This window comes from Trichosurus vulpecula, chromosome 2, assembly GCF_011100635.1.
Source record: "Trichosurus vulpecula isolate mTriVul1 chromosome 2, mTriVul1.pri, whole genome shotgun sequence".
NCBI lineage: Eukaryota > Metazoa > Chordata > Mammalia > Diprotodontia > Phalangeridae > Trichosurus > Trichosurus vulpecula.
Window position 1 is genome coordinate 120,188,432 of NC_050574.1, and position 26,072 is coordinate 120,214,503.

Here is a 26,072-nt window from a genome sequence, read left to right on the forward strand (position 1 = left end):
CTGGATCAAAAGAGTATGCAAAGTTTTGTAGCCTTTTGAGCATAGTTCCAAATTGTTCTCCAGAATAGTTGGATCAGTTTCTAACTCTACCAACAATGCATTATGCCCCAACTTTCCCACATCCCCTCCAACATTTATCATAATCCTTTTCTGTCATATTAACCAACCTGATTGGTGTGAGATGGTACCTCAGAATTGTTTTCATTTTCATTTGTTTAATCAACTGTGATTTAGAGCATTTTTTCACATGACTACAGATAGCTTTGATTTCTTTGTCTGAAATCTGCCTATTCATTGCCTTTGACCATTATCAATTGGGAAACAACCTGTATTCTTATAAATTTGATTCAGTTCTTTATATATTTGAGAAATAAGGCCTTTGTCACAGACATTTGCTGTAAAATTTTTTCACAAATAGCTGTAGACTTTTGAGGAAATCAGTTTTCTTCTCTGGATTACAATTTTGTTTTTTGCTCTAGAAATGGGGTTTGTAGGTAGGATTAGAAAACCTCTAAGATCCCTTCTAGCTTCAACATTGTTTAACAAATCCTAATTTTTATACCTGACATACACTTAATACAAGCTACACCTATGTAGAAATAGGACTACATCTTGCAGCTTGTCCTGTGATGTGACAAACAGTATTTTAAAAAGTATCATGGAAACCAAGAGAACAGATTCTAAGGCACTTTAAGAAATCACAGGAAACTAAATTTCTGAAGATCATGAAACAGAAACAGAGATAAAACAGTGGGATTAAATCCCTTTGTCCTAATCTGATGGCTAATGCTCCCTCATGAAAACCATAGACCGGACACAGAATTAGCACACTTTACCTACCACCTAACATTTGATTATTTAAAAAATGTGATTTCTCAGTGTGGCCCTCCTTCCACCAAGACCCTTACATGGTCTTCATGAATTGTAGCGTCCATCAGGTGTATGTATACATACATAAGCTGAAGCTAACTTGGTCCGTTGGTCAGTCCAGAAGCATTGCTTACTAAGTGCTAAGTGCTGGGAATACAAATACAAACTCCCTGCCCTCGAGGAGTTTACATTCTAGTGGTAGAAGACAACACATAAAAGGAGTATGGGGCAGAGGAGCTGTGGGGAGAGGCGATGAGACTCTCTGAATTAGGCTAGGCTGGTCCTCAGACAAAAGATACATAGTCCATCCTTGAACCTATATTCAAAACCTTCTAGCTTTGCTAGATGAGCCAGAGTTTCTGTTCCCCAGAAAATGAAGGGTCCCTTCCACACTGTGTAGAGATAACCACCAGTCTAATATGGTAAAATATAAATTTGTCTTTTCTCCTGACATGTGGCACAGTCCATTGGAAGACAAGTTGTTTCTTTTCACAAAACCTGTTTATCTCAGCTTTCCTTCCCCAAGACTCAGACACCTGCTTAAGCTCATGTACTCGCCAAATGATTCTCACATTCTCAATTTCCTTTACTGCACATTTTTCAGCCTGGATCTAACACCTGCCAAGTGGCCCAGCTTCAAGACTCGAGGCCATTTGGCCAGTATTAAGACATTACCACCCTAATTAATCTGCAAAGGATCAAACATAACACTACCCTGTGACAACATCTTTTGGCTTCTCGGGCGCAGACTGGCTAGTGCCATCATACGTGGGAAGAGACCCAAAAAGAGATGATGAAGCAAATGCAGTTTTGTCCTAAGACATCCAAGAATTCTGTGGTAGATCCTGGCTGTGGTACTTCTTGCTATTCCTGCTTTCTTGTATTTTGGCAGCTCCAGGTAAGACACAAAATCAGGCCAGGTCTCTGTAATCAAAAAGAAATGGAAAACTGGGGCTGTCATCCGATTCACTTAAAATTCACGTTTGCCAATGCAATTGACTTTGGCTATGGATAACTAGCCCACTATATTTTTGCACTAAAGAAAATTCTTATGATTTTGCAAAATTCTTTTGCACTTATGAAAAACACTTATGAAAAAGACTCAGGTAACAAAAAAGATAGTCAAATGAATGAATGATGCCTAACTCCTTAGAAACAAGGATCATGTTACATCATCTCTGTACACTTTTTGTCATTGTTTTCCTTCAATCTTGTTTTTCCCTGTCTAATTTCCTAATAAACGATTGTAAAAGGCAGGAAAGATAATATGCTTTTCAAGGGAGGGTTGTATAATGTATCTTCTAGCTTGTCTAGACCTTTAGCACTGTGCCCTGCACATAGCAGATCCTTCAAGAACAAGGAACAACCAACCAACCAAATGAATAAATAAGAAATGTACTCTAATGAAGCACAGTAGCAATGTCATCAGGCTATTCTCCAGAGAAGCATAATTACAAATAGTTTTTTTTTAAACCAGAATCACAGAATATGAAAGTTGGAAAGGACCTTAGTGGTCATCTTAATCCAATTATACATGAAAAGAACCTCCATTTTAGCCTACTTGACAAGTGGCATACAGCCTCTTTGAAGAGCTACAAGTAGGGGAAATCTTCGCTATTTTTGTTTGATGGTTTCAGATTTATGTTCTAATATTCCCTACTAGACTATAACCTCCCCTAGGGAAGGGATCTTCACCCCACACCTACTCCTAAGTTAGCTGATTGGTTGGTTGCTTGTGCTCTTTTGTTCTCGAAGAGGGCCAAAATGCCATCACTTTGTTGGAGTCAAGGTACAGTGTGTCCATTGTGGCCTCCCAGATCAATGGAAGGTCCAAAGGCTCTACCACAGATTGGGCACAAATAGCCCATATTATTATACAAAGTTAGCACACAAGTAGGGGAGAAGGACTGTACCTGTGATTTTATTAGCATATGGAACTCCCAGATGAGGGAACTCCTTCTGCCAATGGGAGCCAGTATTTCTCTGCAACTGATAGTTTTAGGGTGTCACCTAGAGCACTGAGAGGTTGAGTGACTTGCCAGGGACATACAGCTATGTGTCAGAGACAAGACTTGAATCCAGGTCTTCTTGGATTATAATATTCTTTCCTTATGTCATGCTGTTTCTGACATACAGAAACATACTTGTTAAACTGAAATAAATTGCACACATGCATTTTATGCTTTAACAGTAAATAGTCTGCGAAATTAATGTCATAGCTAAATTAATACCATGTTTCACATGAAAAAAAGTTTGAATTAGTTTATACTTTGGGCAAATCACTTCCTTTCTCTGGGTTTTTTCACCTGTGAAATGGTAGGATTAGACTAGATGGTCTCTAACACACCTCCCAGCACTGAAGTTCAACAACTAAATAAACTGTAATAAAAATAAGACGATTCACTGGGTTTTTTTTTAATTTTATGGTGCTCACATTGTCGTAACAAGGCTTCGATCTGGGTAGTTGTCTTTCCAAAACTGCATCACAAACTTGCTAAAATTTTGAACTAGAATAATACAATTTTAAAACAGAGAAGGATCTGAGAATATAAAATATCAGAGCTGGAAGGGACCTTAGAGAAATCAAACATCTCATTTTACATATGGGGAAACTGAGGCTCAGAAGAGGCAAGGGGCATGGTTAAAGTCATAAAACTAGCCCATGGCAAGCTTGGAACTTGAACCCAAGTCATAATCCTTTATAAGGATCCTGGGAATTGGGTTTATTCTGACTAAAGATATTTTCTATTTTACAGAATTTCTCTGTAGGACTTAAAAATTCTTAAGAGAATACAGCTTTAACCCAACTGAGTAAAGAATCCCCTTGCTTTAGGGAAATCACTGAAGCTCACTAGGCTTCAACTTGCTCCTTGATAAAAACTAAGGCTCTTTGCAGTTCTAAATTCTCTAAGGATCCTAAGTCATTGAGCATTTTTCCTTATCTGTAAAATGGCTATAAACAATGTCTGTCCTACTTCCCTCACAGAGATGCAAGTTAGGCTAATTATTCCATCATAATGATGGGATAGTGAGGCCTGCGGTAGTTAGTTATCCTCAGAAGAAAAATTTACATCTTGTTGTATCTGTCAGTATCACTGAGGTTTTAAAACATTGGTTTTTCCCTTGAGTAAAAATCTTGCAATAGTAACATTCTCCAAAGTGAGTACTTGTTACATTCTTCTCCCAGATTCATGATAGGAAACATGGTTAACTCCTGCTTTCTTTGGGGAAACCCATACTCCCGCTACTGGCAGAGCTGAAACTGGGGATTCTGCCACTGGGCTTGGCAGGAATTTATTTGTACAGAAGGAAGGAGACAGAGAACCTGGGATACCCAGAGGACAACACAGATGTTAGCTCTTGCATGCAGTAACAGCAATATTGTTCAAAGAACAACAGTGAATGACCAAATTATTCTGAATAATATAACACTCAAATCAACTGCAAAGGACCTATGAGGGAAGATGCGATCGACCTCCAGAGAAAGAACTGATAAATAGAAGTATGCATTGTACAGTTTTACATATATTTATGTATCTGTATCAAATGGTGGTCTTTTCTAGTGAGAGGTAGGGAGAGAGGGAGGGAGACAGTTGGGAACTTAAAATGTAACCAAAAATAAATTAGATTAAATTTAAAAAAATTCAGGGTGGTGCTAGGTGGGAAGCACAAAAGCAGTCCACTTGACTAGGTGAAGTGGTGCCCATGGATCAAAGCAACACTTGTATAGGGGCATGCCAGTGCTGGGATGGGGGTGGGCATAATTCAGTGACTGTGACAAGTACTGAGTAATTGAGTAATTCAGGAAGCCTGTAAGATATGTGAATTTTTATTTAGATAGGCATGATTTGCTTTCAATTTGAGAATGTCACTCTATAGACAAGCAGATCTGGATGCATGGTAGTGATAAAAAAAAAATTCTCCAAAATGAAAGGTGAACTGGAATCCCTGACTTATATGAGATCTTTGAGGAGGCCTAAAGACAGTATATTCTAGATCAGTGGCATCAAACTCAAATAGAAAGGAATCCTTGCAGCCACATATTGACTTAGAAAACCACAAATAAACATTATTTATGTTGTACTTTACTTTTATTTATTTTTTTAAATATTTCCCAATTAAAGTTTAATCTGGTTCAGGCAGAACTCAGGAGTTTTACAGCCTAAGCTCCAGTGTGACACCTCTGGTCTAGATGACCTATGTACCTGACGGGCTCTAGAGGTGAAAGTAAGGCTGGTGACCTTGCACAGCCCTCCCTCACTCAAATCAAAGTCAAATGCAAGTCATGTCATCATCCCTGATGTCATGGTCCTCTTCCAAAAGGAAGGACAAACACAACAACCTGAAGGTTGCTTATTCTGCGGAGGCATAAAAATTCAATGCTTTGTAGCAACCTACAAATGCCTGACAGAGCACATCATCTATGTCTTTATCCAAGTCACCAAAGAAAAAGATTAAAAAGGAACACTGTAGTCACCCTATCTGAACCCGGAGTTGGTGAAAGGAGCACTTAAAAACTTGGAGAGGAACTGGGTCCTGCTACGTGCAGGCAGGCTTTTGGGAAACCAGTGGTGGCAATGCATAAGAGGCTCACAGTGAAAGTCTGGTCCTGCACATTAGAGCTATATGCAATGCAGGGAGACTGTTTTCTTCCAGAAAAGGAAAAGTTTGGAGGCATTCCCCTCTGTGGTGGTGAGAGCACTGTGCCCAGCCAGAGAGGATTTTCCTTGGCAGAGAGTTTTGGCTTTGCCTGAGAATAATGGCTAACACCACCCACAAAGGAGCCACAAGGAACCAGAGAAGGCAAAGCAACAACTAGAAAGTACCACCTGCTAAGGACCATATGGCACTTCCATCAGGACCAAGTGGAGAGAACTATCTGCTGAGACACTGACATATGTACTTTCTGGGAAAGGACCAGAGAAATGAGGAGCCAGCCACTTAGAAAGCAATGCCTGATACAGACTGTTGGGAGTAACTGATAAGGGAAGCCTTGCCTACTGGCACACATTGGAAGGAGAACCTTATTCAGATTGTGACTGGGATGCTCTGTAGATCTTTGAGACAGAGCTGCTCATTGACTAGTGTCTAGTTTGACTTCTCTCTCTCCCTCATTTTTTCTTTTAGTAGAATCTTCTTTCCTTGATTTGGTGATCTGCATGATGGCAAAGGGAGCTGACATTAGCATACAAGGTAGTATCAGGTAGTGACTGAGTTTCTGGATGGGAGCTGAGCCAGAGAAGCAAGAAACACCCCAAAGGGAACCTGGATCCTGCATGTTGTTAGAAACTCTGACAAAATTACTGCAACTTGAAACCCTTTCATTCTGGGAGACTAAAGAATCTTGTTCCCCGTGGTCACAAATTGCTGAAAATAGGAATTGAAGGGATAGGACTTAAGGATTTTCATGGTACTGAGGTGCTCTGAGGTATAAATGGTCCTATCAAACTTAAACTGGATCTTCTTTTTCTGGCCCTCAAAGGACTGCCTCCTCTCCTGTTTCTTCCTAGAACTTCTCTCAGGCCCTGCAGGGCTACCAATCCTGGGGTCTGCTCAATCTGGAATATCCTTCTACAAGGCCTGAGCCCCTTTTTGTATTGGTGAATCATTCCTGAAGCCTCCACTTTGGGAAGGACCCCAGGCCAGCCTGCCTTCTTTCTCCTCCTAGCCCAGCTCCAGAATTTCTGGACTTTACCTCAGCTTCCCCTTGCCTCCTTTTCACTTCCTTTTGGACGCTGACTGACTGCATTAGGATGTAAACTTCCGGAGGGCAAGACTTCCTTTTCTTTTTGCTTGCAGACTGGGCACATGGTGAGTTTTAATAGATGCCTTTTTCTTCCTTCCTTTTTGCATTCTCCACAAGGTCCTCCTCTTCCACAAACACAGCTTAAATGTCTGGTAATTATTAGGATGTGAGCTACATGCCCAGGGATCAGGCATATGTCATCTAAAATTTTTATTTTCCCCCACCTAATTGTTGCCTGACACATAGTAGATACTTAATAAACACTGACTTATTTCACATTATGTTTTTTTTCCTGTGGGATTTAGTTGTTCAATGAAGTAAATTGCCCAAAGGTCACCTCTGACCATGACTATCTCTGTGATGCTGGACAAGTCATAACCTCTATGTCCCTCAGGACTCCCTAGAACTTCACGAAGACAATTAGGCTTCATTCTGCTTTAGTAGTGGTCCCTCTACATTAGGTGCTGAAAAGATTCTATTTGTCCTATATCTGCAATGTGGCAGGACATTACACTGTCCAAATGACTTCTCCCCAAATTGCTTACACTATGGATCTCCCTATTTGTTAAAAGTACTATTATTCTCCCAATAATAACCCTGATATAAAAACCTGAATTTATCTTTGACTTTTCCCTATGAACAAATATTTATTCAGTTCCAAAGTTTTTTGGATATTTGCATGTAAATAAATAGTAGATCTTACCTGTCCATTATCTCTGCTACCATTCCAGTCTGGGCCCTTATCATCTCTATTGTGAGGGCCTCCTAACTAGTCTCCCAACCTTCAGTTCATCCTATATTACCACTGCCAAATTTATTTTCCTCAAACACAATTTTCACTTTCACACTCAAAAAAATTCCATAGATCCCTAATACTCACAGGACAAAGTAGTATTCAGAGCTCTCCACAATATGGCCTTTATGTAATTCTCTCATACAATCTCCAACTACCTAAACCTTCCACTATAGCCAAATGTTCTATTCCTTCTTCCCTATGCACATAACTTGCATTTCCACCTCTGTACCTGCTGAGTTATCACTGCCCCCCATCAGGAATAACCTTTCTGCTGACCTTTACTTGTAATTCCCAACCTTACTTCCAAGCTCAGCCCAAATTCCACCGTTTCTATGAATCCTTAAGGACCTATCCATCTTACCTTAAACAGGTAACTTGATAAGGGTGTGGGGGTAAGGGAGAAGAGTAACATTAATTGGGGAAGTAAAAGGACAAAGAAACCCCCTCTCTATCATGGAGATAAACCCTCAGGAGTCATAGTTTTGGATCAGAAAGGAAACATTTATTTAAAAGGAAATTGAATCCGTGGAACTAGGCCTATGAGACATATCGTGAGGGCAATCTCAATTATCTTTTTCTCAGAAATGACTGCATTGCCTGCTTATTTTTTTAGAGATAGGACGGCCCTCAGGCTTTGGCAGGGGCTGGGATGGCTACCTGCTGAGTCAATGATCTCCACTGATAGTTCTCCTGGTTTGGGATGTCAAGAGAGTTGCTAATATGGTGATCCTGAGTCAAGGAACTGAAGCAGATCTACTGGCAATTCGATGCTTGGAACACGATGGTTTGCGGGAGGGGGTCTCAGACGTTGGGAGCTATTGGTTTTGAACGGGGATGTAAAAGGATGAAAGTGTGGGGTCCAAATTATTTAACTGACTCCTGGCAATTAAAGGATATGAGGATAAGCCAACAAACAAGCATTTATTAAGCACCTACCATGTGCTATGCACTATGATAATGAGCCAATGAACTCTTCAAGTTTCAGGAACATTTATATCTTCCATTGGTACCAGAAGTATGGGAACACCACCTAGTGCTTAGCCACAAAGTCAGAGTAAGTCTCCAAATCCATATTGTCAGTAGCAGTCAACATTTCCCCCTCTCAGAGGGAGATAAATACCCAGAAGAGGCAACAGGTAAGGTTCTCTGCACGTTGTCCTCCGTTGTCCCCTTTCCCTTTCAAGTATAGCAAGAGCAAAGCATTTTCCTAGGCAGATCAGGGCACAGGGATCTCATGAGACAACCTGCTAAATAATATTCAGATTCTCCACTCACGACATACTGAAGGCAATGCAATGTGTCTCAGCTTTTGAACACTGGTGAGGCTTGATTGACTTGTTTGGCTTAATATAGATGGCCTCAATATACCTGGCAGCTGGTATAGCCAGAAAACTTGAACAGCTGTCTGCCCTTAAGGATTCTTATGGATTCACCTAGCCACTTACTGATTTATTGGGACACAGAAGTAGATGAAATTCTCTAGTCTGGGCAGGGGGGACCATGCTTGTGAGAATGTTTTTATAATGGAAGCACAGGTGGCACAGTGGATAGAGCACTGGCCCTGGAGTCAGAAAGACCTGAGTTCAAATGTGATCTCAAACTTACCAGCTGTGTGACCCTGGGCAAGTCACTCAGCCCTGTTTGTTTCAGTTCCTCATCTGTAAAATTAGCTGGAGAAGGAAATGGCAAACCACTCCAGTATCTTTGCCAAGGAAACCCCAAATGGGGTGATGGAGAGTGGAACACAACAAAAGAGCTCATATGAAGCAGATGATTATTATAATTAATATCTACAGGGAGATAAGAGAATTTGACACATATTATAACATTAAACATTTCCCATTTTGCAGATCCTAGAATGCCCCCTCTTGAACGAAAAACAATTCTTTTTCCACAAACATCCTATTCTTGGTTTGTGTCAACTCCACATTTCCTAGGATTATGTTTTGTTCTCTCCCAGCAAAGTAGAGGCTTAGGCAACTGTGGACCTGATGCCCTGATTTTAAGATCACTCTTTAAGGGGAAAATTTAGAAGCCAAAATAATATTAGTTGATGAACACTCAGACTGGGGAGGGAGGGGTTCCCAGAAATAAAAGTAAGAGTTAAGGTGGCATGAATAAAGATGGCTTCTGCATTTATATAGAGCCTATAAATCGTTGGCTGGTTCTGGGGAACCAGAAAAGATGATGGCATCAGAAAAGCAATACAAAACATAAAGGCAAGTAGTGATGCATCAGTAGTCTAGTAAGCAACAGCTATCAAGAGTACCATACACAAATATCTGTAACAGATTGGACGTCCAAAGTCCATTAAAACAAACACAACCAGGAGATCAACATAAATTGTGGGAGCAGAGGTAGGCAGAGTCAAATGGTCCAGCAAAAATTATGCAATCAAGAAGTCCACAGGACCTGAGGGAGCAGGAGGGAGCGAACAAAGACCAGGCACCATAACTGGGATACAACTAAGGAAGCACTTTGATCTACTAAGGAAGTTTCAGATAACCTTTTCTATTCTTCTTACCATGGTAATAACCAATCCTGAGTGAGCCTGGGCAGGAGGCTCTCGGATGATGAATTCCACAGCTGGCCTGCTGAGGTGTGAATAAGGAAGGGTGGAGGAGGCAGAGGCTGTTCCCTGACACAATCCCACAGGATAACCTGTGTTCCAGAAGCAGGAACATACTTTCTCAACAATACCTCATTTTGTCCAGCTTCCCCTGAGTTCTCAGAAGAAATGTCAGGCTTTTGCTGCTTTTGTTCATCCCTCAAAGCGTCTGGCACAATCTTTGCAGACACTTTCTTCAAGTTTTCTTTCAGAATGAGTCTGACTGTTTCCTTATCCAACTGTAACTCTTCAGCCATCATTTTTACAGTTAAGCAGCAATTTGAATGCATCAAATCTCTGACTTTTTGGATATTTTCTTTGGTCCTGTGAGTGACAGGACAACCACTTCATGCATCATCCCGCACATCTTCCCTACCTCCTTTAAACCTTTTATGCCAATCAAAAACCCTTGCTCTTGACATTACTTCATCTCCGTAAGCTTCTTTTAACATGTCAAGTGTCTCACTTGCAGATTTGTTTAATTTCACACAAAACTTGATACTAATCCTTTGTTCTAAATATTGGTCACTCATTTTTATAGGAAACACCTAAAATAATAGGCAGCACTTCTCTATCCGCTCGAAGAAGGAAGGAAACAAGCATTTATTAAGTGTTTATTATATGTCAGGCACTGTGCTGTAGGTCCCAGCACAATACTGAATGGTCAACTTTGTTAAATTGGATGTGAGTTGGAATTCAGAATCCTGCAATCCCAGCATTGGAAACATCTACAGAGGGCCTAGTCCACCTCTTCCCTGAGCAGAAATCTCCTCTACAGGATTCCCCAACAGTGATTCAACGTGTATCCAATGCATGAGGTGGAGGGTGAAGGGTTGAGGAGAAAGGGAGTCTCAGTGTGTCCCCAGCAGCCCATATTACAAGCAGTTCCAGTTTCTTCCCTGTTTAAGTTATAGTCACACCCTCCAGATTTCTTTATAATCTCTTCTCCAGTGGGGTGCCAACCGATCCCTGCAAGCTGTGATAAAACCAAGCTGCGTCAGCAATTCCAACATCCAGACGAGCCCCCGGTTAATTTCTCATGCACTGACAAAATGACCAGAAAGAAAGCCAGCTGGGTGGGGAAAGCCTGACAGGCCCTTTTATCTGCAGAACGCTGCAGTGGCTGGAGCCCGCACAGTGCGCATACGCACGGGCTTGCCTGGAGCGAGTGGACTGAGAGAGCATGCGCCTGGACTAGGCACTTGGCTCCAGCCAAATCTCGCTCATACTTAACACCCTCAACCCCCGCCCAGGAGCATGCGCACTCGCGGGGACAGGAAGGCTCCCACAGCAAGGCCGGAATGCATTATGGGAAGGAGGCGCCGAGAGTTGGTTGATGACAACCTTCGGGTCGTCTGTTTTCCATCTTCAGATTCCCGGCCCTCAAAAGCCATACGAGGCCGGGCGCTCCCTCCCACCAACTTCCCTCCAACGGAGCCGAGGCTTCTTCTGAAAAGGGAGGGAAAAAAATCCGAGGCCCCAGGCAGCACGCAATTGAATCTGGTCTTCCCGCGGCCACGGTTCTGGGAGGGAGGGGGTGTTCTCGGCTCAGCCATTGGCTCTCACGCCACGGGGGGGCGGGGCGCGCTGCGAGGGAACTCCGCAGGAAGAGCGAGTGCGCAGGTGCAGAGGGCGGGGCTCAAATGGAGGGGTGGGCGGGGAAAAGAGGAAGGCACACGTGCGCGTATCCTGCGTTCCCGCGCTGTCATCAGTGCAGTGGCGTAGGAAACAGCCTAGACTCGTTACACCGCCTCGGTAACGGCAACTTCATTAGTTCATTCTCCTCCGTTGGGGTTTGGGGTTGGGGATTGTTCCTGAGTCAGGTCCCATTAACCAGCATTTATTTATTCGAGGGCTTTTGATGTGTTAAGAGCTGGAAAAAAACACAAGCAGAAAGACAGCCCCTGCTTCCGTTCTTTTGTAATGATAATAATGATAACAATAATTAACATGTATGTGCCACTTGCTTCGTGGCAGGCCCCGTGCAGAGCGCTATACAATTAGTATCTCATTTTATCCTCGCAGCAATTCTGGGAGTTAGGCGCTATCATTATCCCCATTTTACAGACGAGGAAACTGAGGCCAACAGAGGTTAACCGGCTTGGCCCCCGTCACATGGCTAATAAGCCTGTAAGGACAAATTTGAACTCAGGTATTCCTTACTCCAGGACTAACCCTCTAAACACTGCTGTCACTGCAAGCACCACCTTCCCAAATGAAAAACTATCCATTAAAACTAAAAGAAAAATCCTATTACAAACAGGTATAATCAGTCAAAACAAGCTTCCGCGTTGGCTCTGCCCCTCCCCAAATTGCCTCATTTTGCCTCCTGAGTCTTTCACCTCTCTATCAAGAGGTGACCTGGTTCATCATTAGTGCTATGGAGTCGTGGTTGGTATTTAGACTGCGAGTGAGGGCTTACACTGTAACACGGTTCTGAGAAGACATTCGTAGGCATCACCAGGCTGTCAGAGGGGTCCGTGGCACAAAGAAGGTTAGAAGCTGCTGCATCACTGCCTGCCTCTTCCCACTCTCTCTTCTCAGCATTCTCTTTTTCTCTTGGTCACATATTGTTGGCTGGGAGTGAGAGGCGAGGAAACACGGAGTGAAGGGGGCGGGAGGGGAGGGAAACAAGACGTAAATGAGGACTGGAATGGAGGGGAGGAAGGGAGTGAATCAAGGTAAGGAAGCAGAGGTCACTGAGGAGAAGGCACAGGAGGAGAACCAGGGATGCAGCTGAGGAGGAATGAAAGGGTGGGTAAACCGGGAGTCCTTCTTAGAATGGAAGTTCTAAGAGGAAACAGCCAGAGGCAGAGTCCATAGGGACAGAGGGGACTTCCGATGTGTGGAGTCCAGAGCTGGAGTGAGGCTTCAGGATGGAGAGGTTCCTGAAGCACTGTAGAGAAAATTGGGGAAGAGAATCTGGAGTGCAGTTTGCAATGGAATGGGGCGGCCTGCTCTGAGCTCCCTCCGTGCCTCTGGGCCCCACTTCCTCTTCCCTTTCCAGCGGTGTTCTCTTGGGGACCACCCACAGTGTCAGGGACTAGAAAGCTTGCTTGGGATTTGGGGCCTTTGAGGTTACACTAGGAGCATCTCCACACACCACACACACACACATTCTCTCTCTCTCTCTCTCTCTCTCCCCCCCAGCCAACAATAGGTGATCAAGCTAGAGAAAATGCTGAAAAGAGTGAGTGGAAAAAGGGAGGCAGTAATATAATAGTTTCTAACCTTTTGTGCCGTGGTCCCCTCTGACAGTCTGGTGGTGCCTGTGGACTCCTCAAAATCAGGTTTTTCAATGCTTAAAACAAAATGCATAGGATTACAAAGGAAGAAAATTACATTAGAATATGCTATCAAAATATTTTTTTAAAAAATTAATGGGTGCCAGGTTAATAACTCTTCAGAGTCTCAGCAAAATAAATACTTGGAATCACTTTGAGGTGAGGTAACTTACTTCAATTCAATAAACACTTATTAAATAGCTGCTATGTGCCAGGTACTGTGCCAAGCACTGGGGATACAATTAAGAAAAAGGCAGTCTCTGCCCTCAGTTTAATAGGGGGGACACAAAAGGAGTCAGAAAAGGGAGGCCTACCAGGGGCACCTGGAAGGAGGGGTTCTTGTTTCATGGAGGTGAAACTGTGCAGAGCAGCAGATGCGAAGTGGAGGAAGCCCTAAAGTCCAGTTTCTACTCTCTATAAGGGAAGGCACTGAGAGGAATTTGGGCCACCCTCCAGCCCTTCAGGCTGAGGGCAGAGGAAGCTGAGGGAGGTGGTGTCAATCAAGGCTGGAGTTGGCAGCACGGTTAAATTGAAAGAGAACTTAGGTAGAAGTATAATAATAGCTGACATTTATGTAATGCTTCTGTGGTCACATAGAGCGTTGCATAAGTTATCTAATTAAGTTATATAATCATAGCGTTAGAGCTGGAAGGATCCTTAGGAGACCTACCCTCTCATTTTACAAAGGAAGAAGTTTGAGGCTTAGCTCAGAGGGGTATAGTGTCTTACCCAGGGTTATCCAGGTAGTGAATGGAAGAGTCAGGATTCGAACCCAGGTCCTTTAGCTCCAGTTCCAAGTGCTCTCTCCCATTGCTGTCTCTCATACTATACAAGGAGACTGGCAGGGATTATTAATTCCATTTTATGGATGAAGAAATGAGGTCCAGATCAGTATAAATTGTTACCATTTATATGAGGGCTTTCCTTAACCCCCCAGCTACTAGTTCCTCCCCACTCACTCACCCCCATTTTTACTTTGTATATATTTTCTATTTACACATAATGTGCATATATGTAAATATATGCAATAATACAATGTAAGCTTCTTTAAGGCAAGGACTGTTTGATATCCCAAGTATCTACCACAGAGCCTGGCACCTGGTAAGCACTTAATAAATGCTTGTTGGTTACCCTGTTACCTGGGCTCAGTACGGGCCCCAGGTTTCCTGACTTCAGATCTAATGCTCTTTCACTACATTATAGTTCTCCTCCAAGGTTCAATCATTTAAAAGATGCTTGCTAGGTTCTAGGAACAGTTTGACTATCCCTTTTCCACTCTCCACACTATTTTCCCCTTTAGACAGTCTCTTATTAACTTCTTTCTTCCAAAAAAGAAACTAGACTACAAACCACAACACTGAGCAGGTTGTAGCATCCATTATTTCCAACTTCTTTTTATAAGTGTTTTTGTTGTTATCTTAAACACCAAAAAAAGATCATTTCATAGAAACAGAAGAGTATAAAAAGGATTCTATATTAAACTGACTTCTCATTTCACACTGCTTGCTTCTTAAAAAATGTGCATAACAAATTTTATACATTACCTCCAAATGGTCCTGCTTCTCTGTGCTGTCTTCTGAACATCTTTCTCTTCCCTTTTGTATGTTTTTTTAATGTTAAATGGCTCTCTATTCCTTTTTTTGCATCTCTATTGATGACTCCCCTCTTCTTGACTCCTGTCTCCAATTAAAAGCCTAGAGAAAGAAAGGGAAAATAACCCCAAGCCTTTGTAACATTTATTTGTCAAGCAAATTGAATCTACCCAGTGGTCATGTCTAATACTGTATGCCTCTTTCTGTACTGTATTTATGTCTATCCCCTCTCTGTCAAGAAGTGGGCAACCTGCTTCATCATAGAGACATGGTTTTATTTTTACATTGATAAGAGTTCTTAAGTCTTTCGAAGCTGTTAATCTTTACAATATTGTTATCTTAGTATAAATTGTTCTTGTTGCACTCACTCACTTTACGCTCTCTGTTTGTACTACCCACAATTTCCTGGAATGGTCTTTTTTGGGTCATCTTTTATGGTGCAACAGTATTCCATTACATTCATATACCACAATTTGTTCAGCCATTCCTTAATTGCCTAAGAGGAAATCTAAGAGGAAGCTTGACAGTAGTTCTTTTCCATCTCCCTTCCCTTAATTCCCCCTTCAGGAACAGGAAGTTTGTTTTTCTTATGACTATTCCTTCCCCAATATTATCCTTCTCTTACACTTCCCCTCCCCACCCCTTTTCGCTCATTGAATTTGATGTATTCATCCACCAAATTGTTTATGTGTGTGCTCAGCCCTCTTTTGTCGATTTCGGAGAGGTGAGGTTCATCTGATATCCACTCCCCCTACACCTTCCTTTCTTTTTATATATTTTCCTATTTCCCATTTATGACAAATAGCAAGTACGTTAGTACTTGGTTTTTACCTTTCCTTCTCTTCCCCTCTTCAAACCCCCAGAATGGAACCAATCTATCCCTAGGACCTCTATTTTTCTTATTTAACTCCATCAGGGTTCCGAAGGGACATTTATTTCTTCTCCCCATTGTAATCTTAGTACTACATTGTCACATAGGTCCTTCTAGTTGCTCAACTAAATTTACCTTTCAGGATTTCTCTTCACACTTGTATTTGCATTTCAGAGTTCCTGTATAGCTCTGATCATTTACCAGAAATACCTGAAAGGCCTCTATTCCATTAAAGATACCCCATTTTTTTCCCCTTAAGATGATACACAGCTTTGCAGAATGTTACCCTTGGTTGTAAGCCTGTATCTTTTGCCTCTAGAAATATTATGTTCTAAGATCTCTTGTTTATAATAAAAGCTACTAGGTCTTTTGTGATCCTGACTGATTTCTTGGTACTGCTTCTTTCTGGATACTTGCAGCATTTTTCCTTTTAAGTGGGAAGTTTGGATTTTGGCTCTGCATTCCTAGGATTTTTTGTTTTGGGGTCACTTTCAGGTTGTGTGAGGTAGAGGTTTCCCCTTCGCTGAAAGTTCTGAAGCAGAGACCAAATCACCAGCCATCAATGATGTTGCAGGGGAGGTTCTGTTTGTTCTGGGACAGACTGGACTCAGTACCTTTGAAGTGGCTTCTCACTCTGAGGGCCTGTGATTCTGGAGCCATGTGTGAGAGCTCTGTGCCCATGATTCCCCACCTCTACTGAGAGGAGTGCTATGTGATTTATCCTCTGGAATCAAGATCATTATTATAGTTAATCTGAGATAGATTAAGTTGGTTAATCTAAGTCCAACTGCTTTTTTGTACTATTTTCATTTAGATTATTGAAGTCATGGTGTATGGTCTCTTTATATTATTATACCATATCTCTAATGCTTGAAGGAACCTGAGAGAGAGTTTCTTCTAACCCTCTCATTTTTCAAATGAGGGAACTGAAGTCCAGGTTGATTAAAGACATTCTTTAATCTCTGTGAAACCTCTCTGTTTCATAAGAGTTTGAGAAAGTAGATATAGGAAGAAATGAATGTAATATTTAACGAGAGTAAAGGTTTACCAGGCTAGAAGCACACGCTCTTGCTTTCTTTGTTGTGCATTACTTAATGCATGTATTGCCATGGCTCTCTGAATTCCTTATGTTAATATTTTCTAGTGAGGCAGTAATACTATATTATATTTCTATATGTAATTTGTTTAATGTTTTCTCATTCAAAAGGTACCCACTTTGTTTCCAATTTTTTGCTGCTGGAGAGGAGTATTATTATGAATATTTTGGTGCATATAAATGATTCTTTAATCCCCTTGAGATATTTGCCCAGTAGCAGAATTATGGTTTAATGACTTTTGCAGATTCTCAGATAGTATTCTTTACTCTGTACCTCAAGCATCTTTGTACTTTGTTTCAATTCAGTATTTACTATGTGTTGGGCACTTTTCTAAGCTCTGAGGATACAAAAAGAGGCAAAAGACAGTCCCTGCCCTCGAGGAACTTCCAGTCTAATGGGGAAGATGGTATACAAACAAATACATACAAAGCAAGCTATATGCAAGATAAATAGGAAATAATTAAAAGAGGGAAAGTACTGGAATTAAGAAGGGTTTGGAAAGTCTTCCTGTAGAAGGTGGGATTTTAGTTGGGACTTTAAAGGAAGTCAGTGAGTCTGTAATCAGAGTGGAGTAGGGAGAGCATTACAGTAATGAGGGAGAGCCAGAGAAAGTGCCCAGACCCAAGAGATAGAATATCTTGTTTGTGGGGCATCCAGGAGGCCACTGTCACCAGACTGAAAGAGTACATGTTGGGGAGTAAGGTGTAAGAAGCCTGGAAAGGTAGGAAGGGGCTAGGTTTAGAGGATTTTAAATGCCAGAGTATTTTTGTATTTGCCCCTGGAGGCACCAGGAAGCCACAGGAGTTTACTGAGTAGGAGGTGACATGATTGGACTTTCGTTTTAGGAAAATCACTTTGATGGCTGATTGGAGTAGAGAAAGCCTTGATACAGGCAGACCCACCAGCAGATTATTGTAGTTAATCCAGGAAGTATCAGAGGAAAGAGAGGGAGCATATTTGAGAGATGTTGTAAAGGTGAAATCACAATCTGCCTTGGCAATTAAATTGGCTATGGTGGAAGAGGGGTGAGATATAGAGAGGAATCCTTGGTTGTGAGCCTGAGGGATTGGGAAGATGGTAATGCCCTCTGCAGTAAGAGAGAAGGTAGGATGGGGAAGGGTTTAGAGGAAAGAATATTAAGTTTTGTTTTGGACACCTTGAGTTTAAGAAGTCTGTTGAACATCCAGTTTGAGATGTCTGAAAGGCAGTTGGAAATGTGAGACTGGAGATCAGCAGAGAGATTGGGACAGGAAAGGTAGATTTGAGAATCATCAGCATAGAGATAGTAATTAAATCCATGGAGGCTGGTAAGAGCACCAAGTTAAATAGAGTAGAGGGAAAAAAAAAGAAGACCCATGACAGAATATTGCAGGTCATCTACAATTAGAGGATGCGATCTAGGAAAGTATCCAGCAAAGGAGAGAGAGAAGGAGCCACAAGATAGGTAGGAGGAGAACCAGGAGAGAGCGGTGTCCCAAAAACCTAGAAGGAAGAGAGTCTCAAGGAGGAGAGGGTGATCAACAGTGTCCCAGGCTGCAGGAAGAACAAGGAGAATGAGGATTGAGAAGACGACCATTGGATTCAGTGAGTGAGAGATCATTAGTAACTTTGGAGAGGGGAGCTTCAGTGGAAAGATAAAGTCAGAAGCTGGATTACAAGGGAAGGGAGTGAGAGGAGAGAAAGTGGAGACAGCCTTGTCAAGGAGGTTAGCTGCAAAGGACAGAAGAGATATAAAACTATGGTTAACGGGAGATGGAAGGATCCAGTGAGAGTTTTTTTTCCAGAATAGCAGAGGCATGGGTATGTTTATAGCCCTAGGAAGTGAACCAGTAGAGGAGGACAGATTGAAAGCTAGTGAAAGAGTGAGGATGACAGAGGGGACAATCTACTAGAGGAGGTGGGACAGAATGGGATCACTTGAACAAGTAGAGGAGGTTAGCCTTGGTAGAGAGTGCAGCCACTTCATCATGTGAGACAGGGGTGAAGGCATTTGAGGGATAGGAGGTGAAAAAGAGGAGAGAATAAGAAGCTCACGGGGAATGACTTTGCTGCCTGTGATGGGGTGTGATTGGTACTGTTTCAAAGTTAGTTCGGTACCAATGCATTTTCTCTCTTCTAGAAGTAAGCACAATAAGACTTCACTGAAGGGGCAGCTAGGTGGTGCAATGAGTAGAGCGCCAGTCCTGGAGTCAGGAAGAGCTGAGTTCAAATACAGATTCAGACACTTGACACACTTACTAGCTGTGTGACCTTGGGTAAGTCACTTAACCCCAATTGCCCTGCCTTCCCCACTCCGAAGAAAAAAGAAAAAAAAGACTTCACCGAGTCATTTAATTTAGTAAATGTACGTTTACATAAAAGTAAATTACTTTTTTGTTTTTTGTCCTTATATTCTTGTTATTACTGCATTTTGATGAAAATGTTGAATCTGTAGAATTTATCGCCTTAAAATTTTAATTGGGCAAAAATAAGATGACTGGTCATTCTTAGTTGATATACTTGAAATCATTTTGTAAAGAGATATTTTTCTTGTTATTAGGATGAAGATGAAATCCAGGCACTGAAAGAGAGAACATATGTAATGGGGTGTTATTATTATAATAGTAACACTTCATGGTTTACAAAGCGCTTTCCTGATAATAATCTTTTGAGGTGCATAGTACAAGTATTATTCTCATTTAACAGATGAAGAACCTGAGGCATACAGAAGTAAAACAATTGTCCAGAGGTAACAGATAGTAAAACTAAAAGTCCAGCTATGAGTCTTCTGACTCCAGGCCTTGTGCCCTTTCCTGTAGTCATGTTGACTCACAAATTTATGATTGTCTTTACTATTTTTGTTAAAAGTCTCCAGAAAACATGAATCCCTAAATATAAAAGTTTATTGTACTCGAAACTCAGGTTTGAAGAGGGGGGAGGGGAGAAGGAGGAGGAGGAAGGGAGGAAGGGGAGGGAGGGGAGTGAGGGAGGGAGTACACATGCTTTTTCCTGTGGCTTTCTAATTATTTTGTTTACTAAAGTTTGACTATATTGGTCTTTTCCCTGAGGAGTATAAATTATTTGATTATTCCACTTCCCCTTCCCCATCCCCAGCCACCCCAAATTCTCATCAAATGCTTTAAAACAAATTTACTACGTGATGTCATGGAAAGAGGACTAGAAGGTATGTACTAGGACTTCTGAGTTTTGGTCCTGGTTTTGCTTCATCCTTGATGTGGGATCTTGGGCTAATTGCATTACCTCTCTAAACTTCAACTTCCTCATTTGTAAATGTAGGGAACTGAAGTAGATAGCTCTAAGGTTCTAACATATTTGTACTCTATGCTTGGTTAATTATCACCCCTCTTTTAGTTATCTCTCAAATTTATTCAATGAATATGGGGAAGAAAATATAATCTTCTCTTTTTTGTTATTATTTAGTAAGTATTATGGTGGGGCTAATTGTGAGTTTGTCTTAAAAAACTGAAACTTAACTTTTTGTCTTTATTTCTAGCTAATGAAAATTCGGAATAGGAATAATCAAAAGCACTTTGAACAAAGAAGTTCAAGTGACATAGGTTCCAGGCCCTGCCTTGCTACTAATGACCTGTGTGACATTGGGTGACTCAGTTAACCTCTCTAGACCTCAGTTTCCTTATCTGTAAAATGTAAGTGTTTAGCTAGGTGATCCTTAAGACTCTCAAGGATAAGCCATCCAAAAATTAAGAAGGTGGCATTTGCAGAAGAAGGGGAAGAACAGGATGAAGTTTTACCTTTAACAATTGGAAATCGATAATCTTTGATGTATGCTTGATAGGAGAACAACTGAGAACCCCACTGCATATCTACCACAGCTGATTGCTGATCTGTGAAATTGGATGAAACATTTGCCTCAGAAGTCAGGGCTGAGCATGTCAGGCAGAGGCAGGATGCTGCAGGGAGCAGGTGAGTTGTAGAACCGCTATGGCACACTACTTGCTCAGTTGTATTTCCCTTGGAGCTATAATTTAAGAATCACTGTCTTTCCATTACACTTCACACCAGACATTTCTTCGACAAATATTCATCAAAGACCTGTTGATTATTTGCAAGACTCAGAACTGAAAGGGGGTACAGAATATTGCATGAAACTAGCTCTTTGCCTTCAAAAAAACTTTATAATCCATAGATGAGATAGATAAGTACAAAAATAATTTAGACACAAAGTAATGTTTTATAAATGCATGAGAGAGCCATAAACATAGATCATGAGAGTTCAAAGGAGGGAGAGGGACCGTCTAGCTGGGGTATGGGAGGGCCCCTATGGTACAGGGAAAGAGCACTAGCTGAGGAGTAAGACAATCTAGGGTGGAGCTCCAGCCCCACCATAGAACGACTGTGTGACTTGGGAAAAGTCACTTCCCCTCTCTGGGCCTGATCTGCAAAATGGTGATTGCTAAGGCCCCTGCCAACTAACCTGTGAGTCTGTGAAGGTTTGTGGAAGTCATAATATTTGATTTGGGCCTTGAAGAATAAGTAGCATTTGGCAGGTAGAGAGGTACCCAGGGGATGCACAGTCCAGTTAGACAATGATTGACCTAGTGTGAGTAAGGACTGAGAAGTAGAAAAGAATGGGGTGGGTTTAGCAAATGGCACATGTTTATTTGGCTAGTGTGTTAGGGTCTCTGAAGGCGAAGTAAGTGTAGTGTGAGTTAAGGATGAAAAAATGGCTTTCAGGCAACTGCCTTAGGCCTACCACAGTACTTGTAATCCTTAAAAGTCATTCCTTTGGGCTGTGACATTGAAGATGTTAAAATGCAGGAATAAACTATTGCTGGCTATTGAGAATTTATCCATGTTCACTATTTTCATTTTAATCTCTAGTTATTTATTCTGATTGGAGCACACAAACATGGAATTATTGATTCCCTGTACTTGCTCTTTGCATGTTTGTCCAAATAGGTGGATCTTGGGCTGGTCCCATTGAGTTTTTAGCCTTTCCTCTAACCATCATGTTTCTGTGTGATCCAGTCTCTTAATCAGGAAGTCTCTCTCTTGTCCCACATTTCTGCCGAAGATGGCCTGGAACCTTTCCTCACAACAGACTGTCTCCGGGACACCTGCCTCACCTCACCCCTGCCCCTGCTCCAACCTTCCTCATTGTTATTTGCCGTGTGTTCTCCCACAACATTCTCTCCATTTCATGCTGTGTGACTCCAAGCTTATGCTCCCTCACTTTTGGTAGACCAGCCTTCTGATAACCTTGTTGTGAATAGTTTTATCAGTTGAGCGTCAGTGTCCTAGCTGAAGTCTGAGGGAATGGCATGCATACTAGGGAAATTTGGATGGAGAGAGGTGAAGAAAGGTTCCACAGCCAGTCGGTGAAGAGCAGCCCCTTCTCATTTCCTTGAATCTGACTGAGAGGGTGGTGGGGAAGTACATTGTTGTACATAGCAAAGCCTTTGGGGGAAGGTGGGGAGGAGTTACCCCTGGCAGGAGGCAAAACATGAGGGCTGGAGATAAGAAAGGAATGTACAGATGGGTGGTAACCAGCTTGGAGACTGACTCAGAGTTAGGGGTACCTGGAAAAGCCTGGATCACCTTGGGGAAAGAGAGAACTAACCAAGTTAATTTTCATAATGTGCTACCTCAGACAGCCATAGTTCTAGTTGTTGGGCAGGGACCTGGAAGGGAATTGGAAGGAGGCACTGAAGACAAATTTTTGCTTCTTCCCCAACCCCAATTTGCCTTGGATCAGCCTTTGACTTCTAGAAGTTTTGTGCTCTTGTCTTTTCCCTGTAAAAAATTTCTCTCCGGTTATACTCCCTGGTCCTTTCCTAGTTGGGTCCTTTTCCCTACTTAGAGGTTACAGGGACATTTGACACACCATTTCTTGTGATAATAGCTAGCATTTATATAGTATGTTATGGTTTGCAAAGCACTTTACAAATATGTCTCCTTTTATCCTTATAACAAGCTTGGGAGGTAGGCACTATTATTCTCATTCCAGTTTTAGAGTTGAGGCCTACAGAGGGAAAGCAACTTGTCTAGAGTCACAAAACTAGCAAAGTGTCTGAGGCTGGATTTGAACTCAGCTCTTCCTGATTCCAGGTTCAGCACTCTAACCACTATCCCACCTTGTTCCCTCTAGTAAATGACCTACTTGACATTTGAACTTAGGTCTTCTAAATCTAAGGCCTGGGAACTTGACATTACCCTGTTAGGTTACTTGTAAAGCCTTTGATATAGAGGGCGGAAGGGGACATCAATGCCAGGAACAATCTGTAAGAGCTTGTCGGTCCTGCAGCTCACACCTCATCAGTACACCCTGCCCCCTGAAGTCCCTCTGATTGGAGGGTGGAGCAGAGAGCTCCTCCCAGAACCTTCATGGAATCAGGGGCCCAAGCCAGCCGTCGCTTCATTTCCTACTCAGCTGCATCCCCTTGCACTTCATCATCACCCAGATAAATTTCCTCCCTAGTCGTCCTCCCCCTTCTCAGCTTCCTTCTGTCTGTTGTCTTCCCTCATGAGACTGTAAGCTCCTCAGGAGCAGAGACCATCTTTCTTTTTCACATTTGTATCTCCAGTGCTCAGCACAGTGCTTGGCAAATAGGAGGCATTTAGTAAATGTTTATTGACTGACCGACTCTTGTCTTCCCTCATTTGACTATAAGCTTCTTGACGTCAAGGACTGACTTCTTTCTCATATTTGTCTCCCAGTGTTCGGCACACCACTCCATCCATGGCAGGTGCTTAGTAGGTATTTACTGACTGATTGATTGACTGACTGTGGAGGTGTAAGTAGAGAGAACAAACAGCAACTTCCTTAGAGGCCAACTTCTCCTTATATCGATAAACCCAATCTAGTGGCTCAGGACCCCTAATCCAAACCCTAAGACACTGCCAGGAGAGGGTAGGCGTGAGTTAGGCACCCCAGTGAGGCCCCCTGGGTAGTCAGCCCTCTTAGGTATCTGCAGAGGAGGAGTACATTACAAAGGAGGAGAGGAGGAATAGGCACAAAATGGAATTGTGGAGAGGCACTAAAAACAAATTTGCTTCCTCTCATGGCCACTCCTCATTTTGCCTAAGATTTTATCCCAGTTTCCTGGGATATTTGTATCCTGTTCCCTGCCTTGCAAATACTCATCTCTTGTCACGCTCGCTGGTCTCTTCCTTTCCTCTCTGCTTAATCTGGAGTTTTAAGGGACATTTTACACACCACTTCCTATGGCTGTAAGTCCTGAGATGCTGTGAGATGCTCTGAGTTCTTATCACTGCACATGACTCAGAGCCAGAGGCACAAGGTAGGAGAACAGTGTAGTTTGCCCAACCAGCATCCCCTGGATGGATCCCAGGATGAGCTGGTATTCTACTGGCCTGAATCTCTGCTGCCTCAGTCGGATACCCTTCACTGCCTAACTTGACTTAACGGTTCTGCTGCAACATGGCTCTGTAGCTGTTCGTCCCATACTGCTTCCCAGGGCCACTGGGGTAATGACGAGAAGAAATGGATGGGCCTTGAGGTGAAGTGGAACTATCAAGTCATCAAGACCAGAAATCCCATCCAAGTGAGTGCTGCCCCCTGCAAACAACTCCCTTTGTGATGCCTTCATTGCTCAAAGTGTTTCTGTAGCTCCTTCTTAGGCCTCAAGCATATTGTTTTGACTCTCTCCAGTGCTGGAAAATGTTTGTCCTTTGAGAACGAATTCAATTTCTCAAAACAACCAAAAGTCATTCAAAGGCGTTTGGTTATAATAAGGTGGGTGAATGATCTGGAAATTAGTATTTGGATCAAAAGTAAGGGTGAATATGAAATAATGGGACTGCCAGAAGAACTTGATCTTAGTTCCAGCCCTTCCACTTATTCAGAGTGTGACTCTTGGCCAGTTGCTTCGGTGCTCTGGTCTTCAGAGTTCTCATTTGTCAAATGAGAAGTTTGGACCAGATTATCTCCAAAGGTCACTTCCAGCGCTGACATCCTATTACTCCGTGATTTATTTTTTGTGTGGTTCATAAACTGGCTCTCAAGGCGATTCCCCCAAGAGGTTCCAAGAATGTCTTGTGCAGTGACAACATTGTCTGAAGTAGTGTATGTTTGCCCCAGAAGACTTCTGGGAAGAGACGGTCATCATTTGGGGCCAGGAGTTAGGGAGTGCATTTTAAAAACTAAAAGGCTTATTGCTCCGTAGTTACTCTCACCCGGCCCTGAGAGGTAGGTATAGAATGTCAGAATGTCAGACAAGAGCTTAGTTTTGAGATAATCTAATTCAGCCCTTCACTTTGCCTATGGGTTAGCTAAAACCCAAGGAGGGAAAGTAGTGACATCTCTGCAGTTACACAGTGATTTGGTTGCAGAACTGGGCTTATGACCAAAGTCCCCTGACTCCCAATTTAGTGGTCTTAACACTATATTTGACTCAAGATAATGACCAATTTATCCCTCTTTGAACCTTCAGCCCCATTCAGTGCTGACCGTGACTTCATTCTCCAAATTCACCATTCCATTACACACACACACACACACACACACACACACACACACACACACAGCCCCACCTTTTCCTGGATTCAATAGGATTATTATCTTTGTAGGACTACCCTGGATCACTAATGGCCCACTGGGTCTAGTTAATTGATTGAACATTTGACCACCTGCTGTATGTTAAAGGAAAGCAAAAAGAGGCTGGTGACATAGTCAGTCAGCAAGCATTTGTTAAGCTCTACTTTGTACCAGGCACAAATACAAAGAAAGGCTGCACAAAAAATCTTTAGCAGTGGTATAGAGGGAGAAGAGAGCAGAGCCCTATGGAACAGCTACAGCTAGTGGGTATGACCTGGATGAAGATCTAGCAACAGAGACTGCAAATTTCACCTTTACAGCATCTCTTAAATGTGCCCCCTTTTCTTCCCTGACACCAGCACTGCTAGGATAGCCCCTCACCACCTCGTGTCTGGACTATTGCTGGTGGGTCTACCTGCCTCAAATCTCTCCCCACTCCAGTCCATCCTCCATTCAACCACTACAGTGATTTTCCTAAAGGGAGGTCCAACCATGTCACCCCCACTAAGGCTCAGTAAACACCAGCAACTCCTTATCACCTCTAGGATCAACTATAAAATTCTCTGTGTGGTGTTCTGAGCCCTTCATAATCTAATACTTTCCTACCTTTCCAGTCCTCTTACACTTCACTCCCTGACAAGTACTTTGATCCAGAGACACTGGCCTCCTGGCTATATCATGAATAAGACC

General features: G+C 42.4%; 1 protein-coding gene across 1 annotated transcript in view; it reads right to left on the reverse strand.

The window, feature by feature from the left end:
• The window catches only part of GVQW3 (GVQW motif containing 3), an 84,564-nt gene extending 73,921 nt beyond the window's left edge, over window positions 1-10,643 (reverse strand). Inside the window, 1 exon segment of the mRNA XM_036743926.1 lies at window positions 10,095-10,643. Coding sequence (XP_036599821.1) covers window positions 10,095-10,553 — 459 coding nt within the window. The 5' untranslated portion in view covers window positions 10,554-10,643.
• Window positions 10,644-26,072: the final 15,429 nt, after the last annotated feature.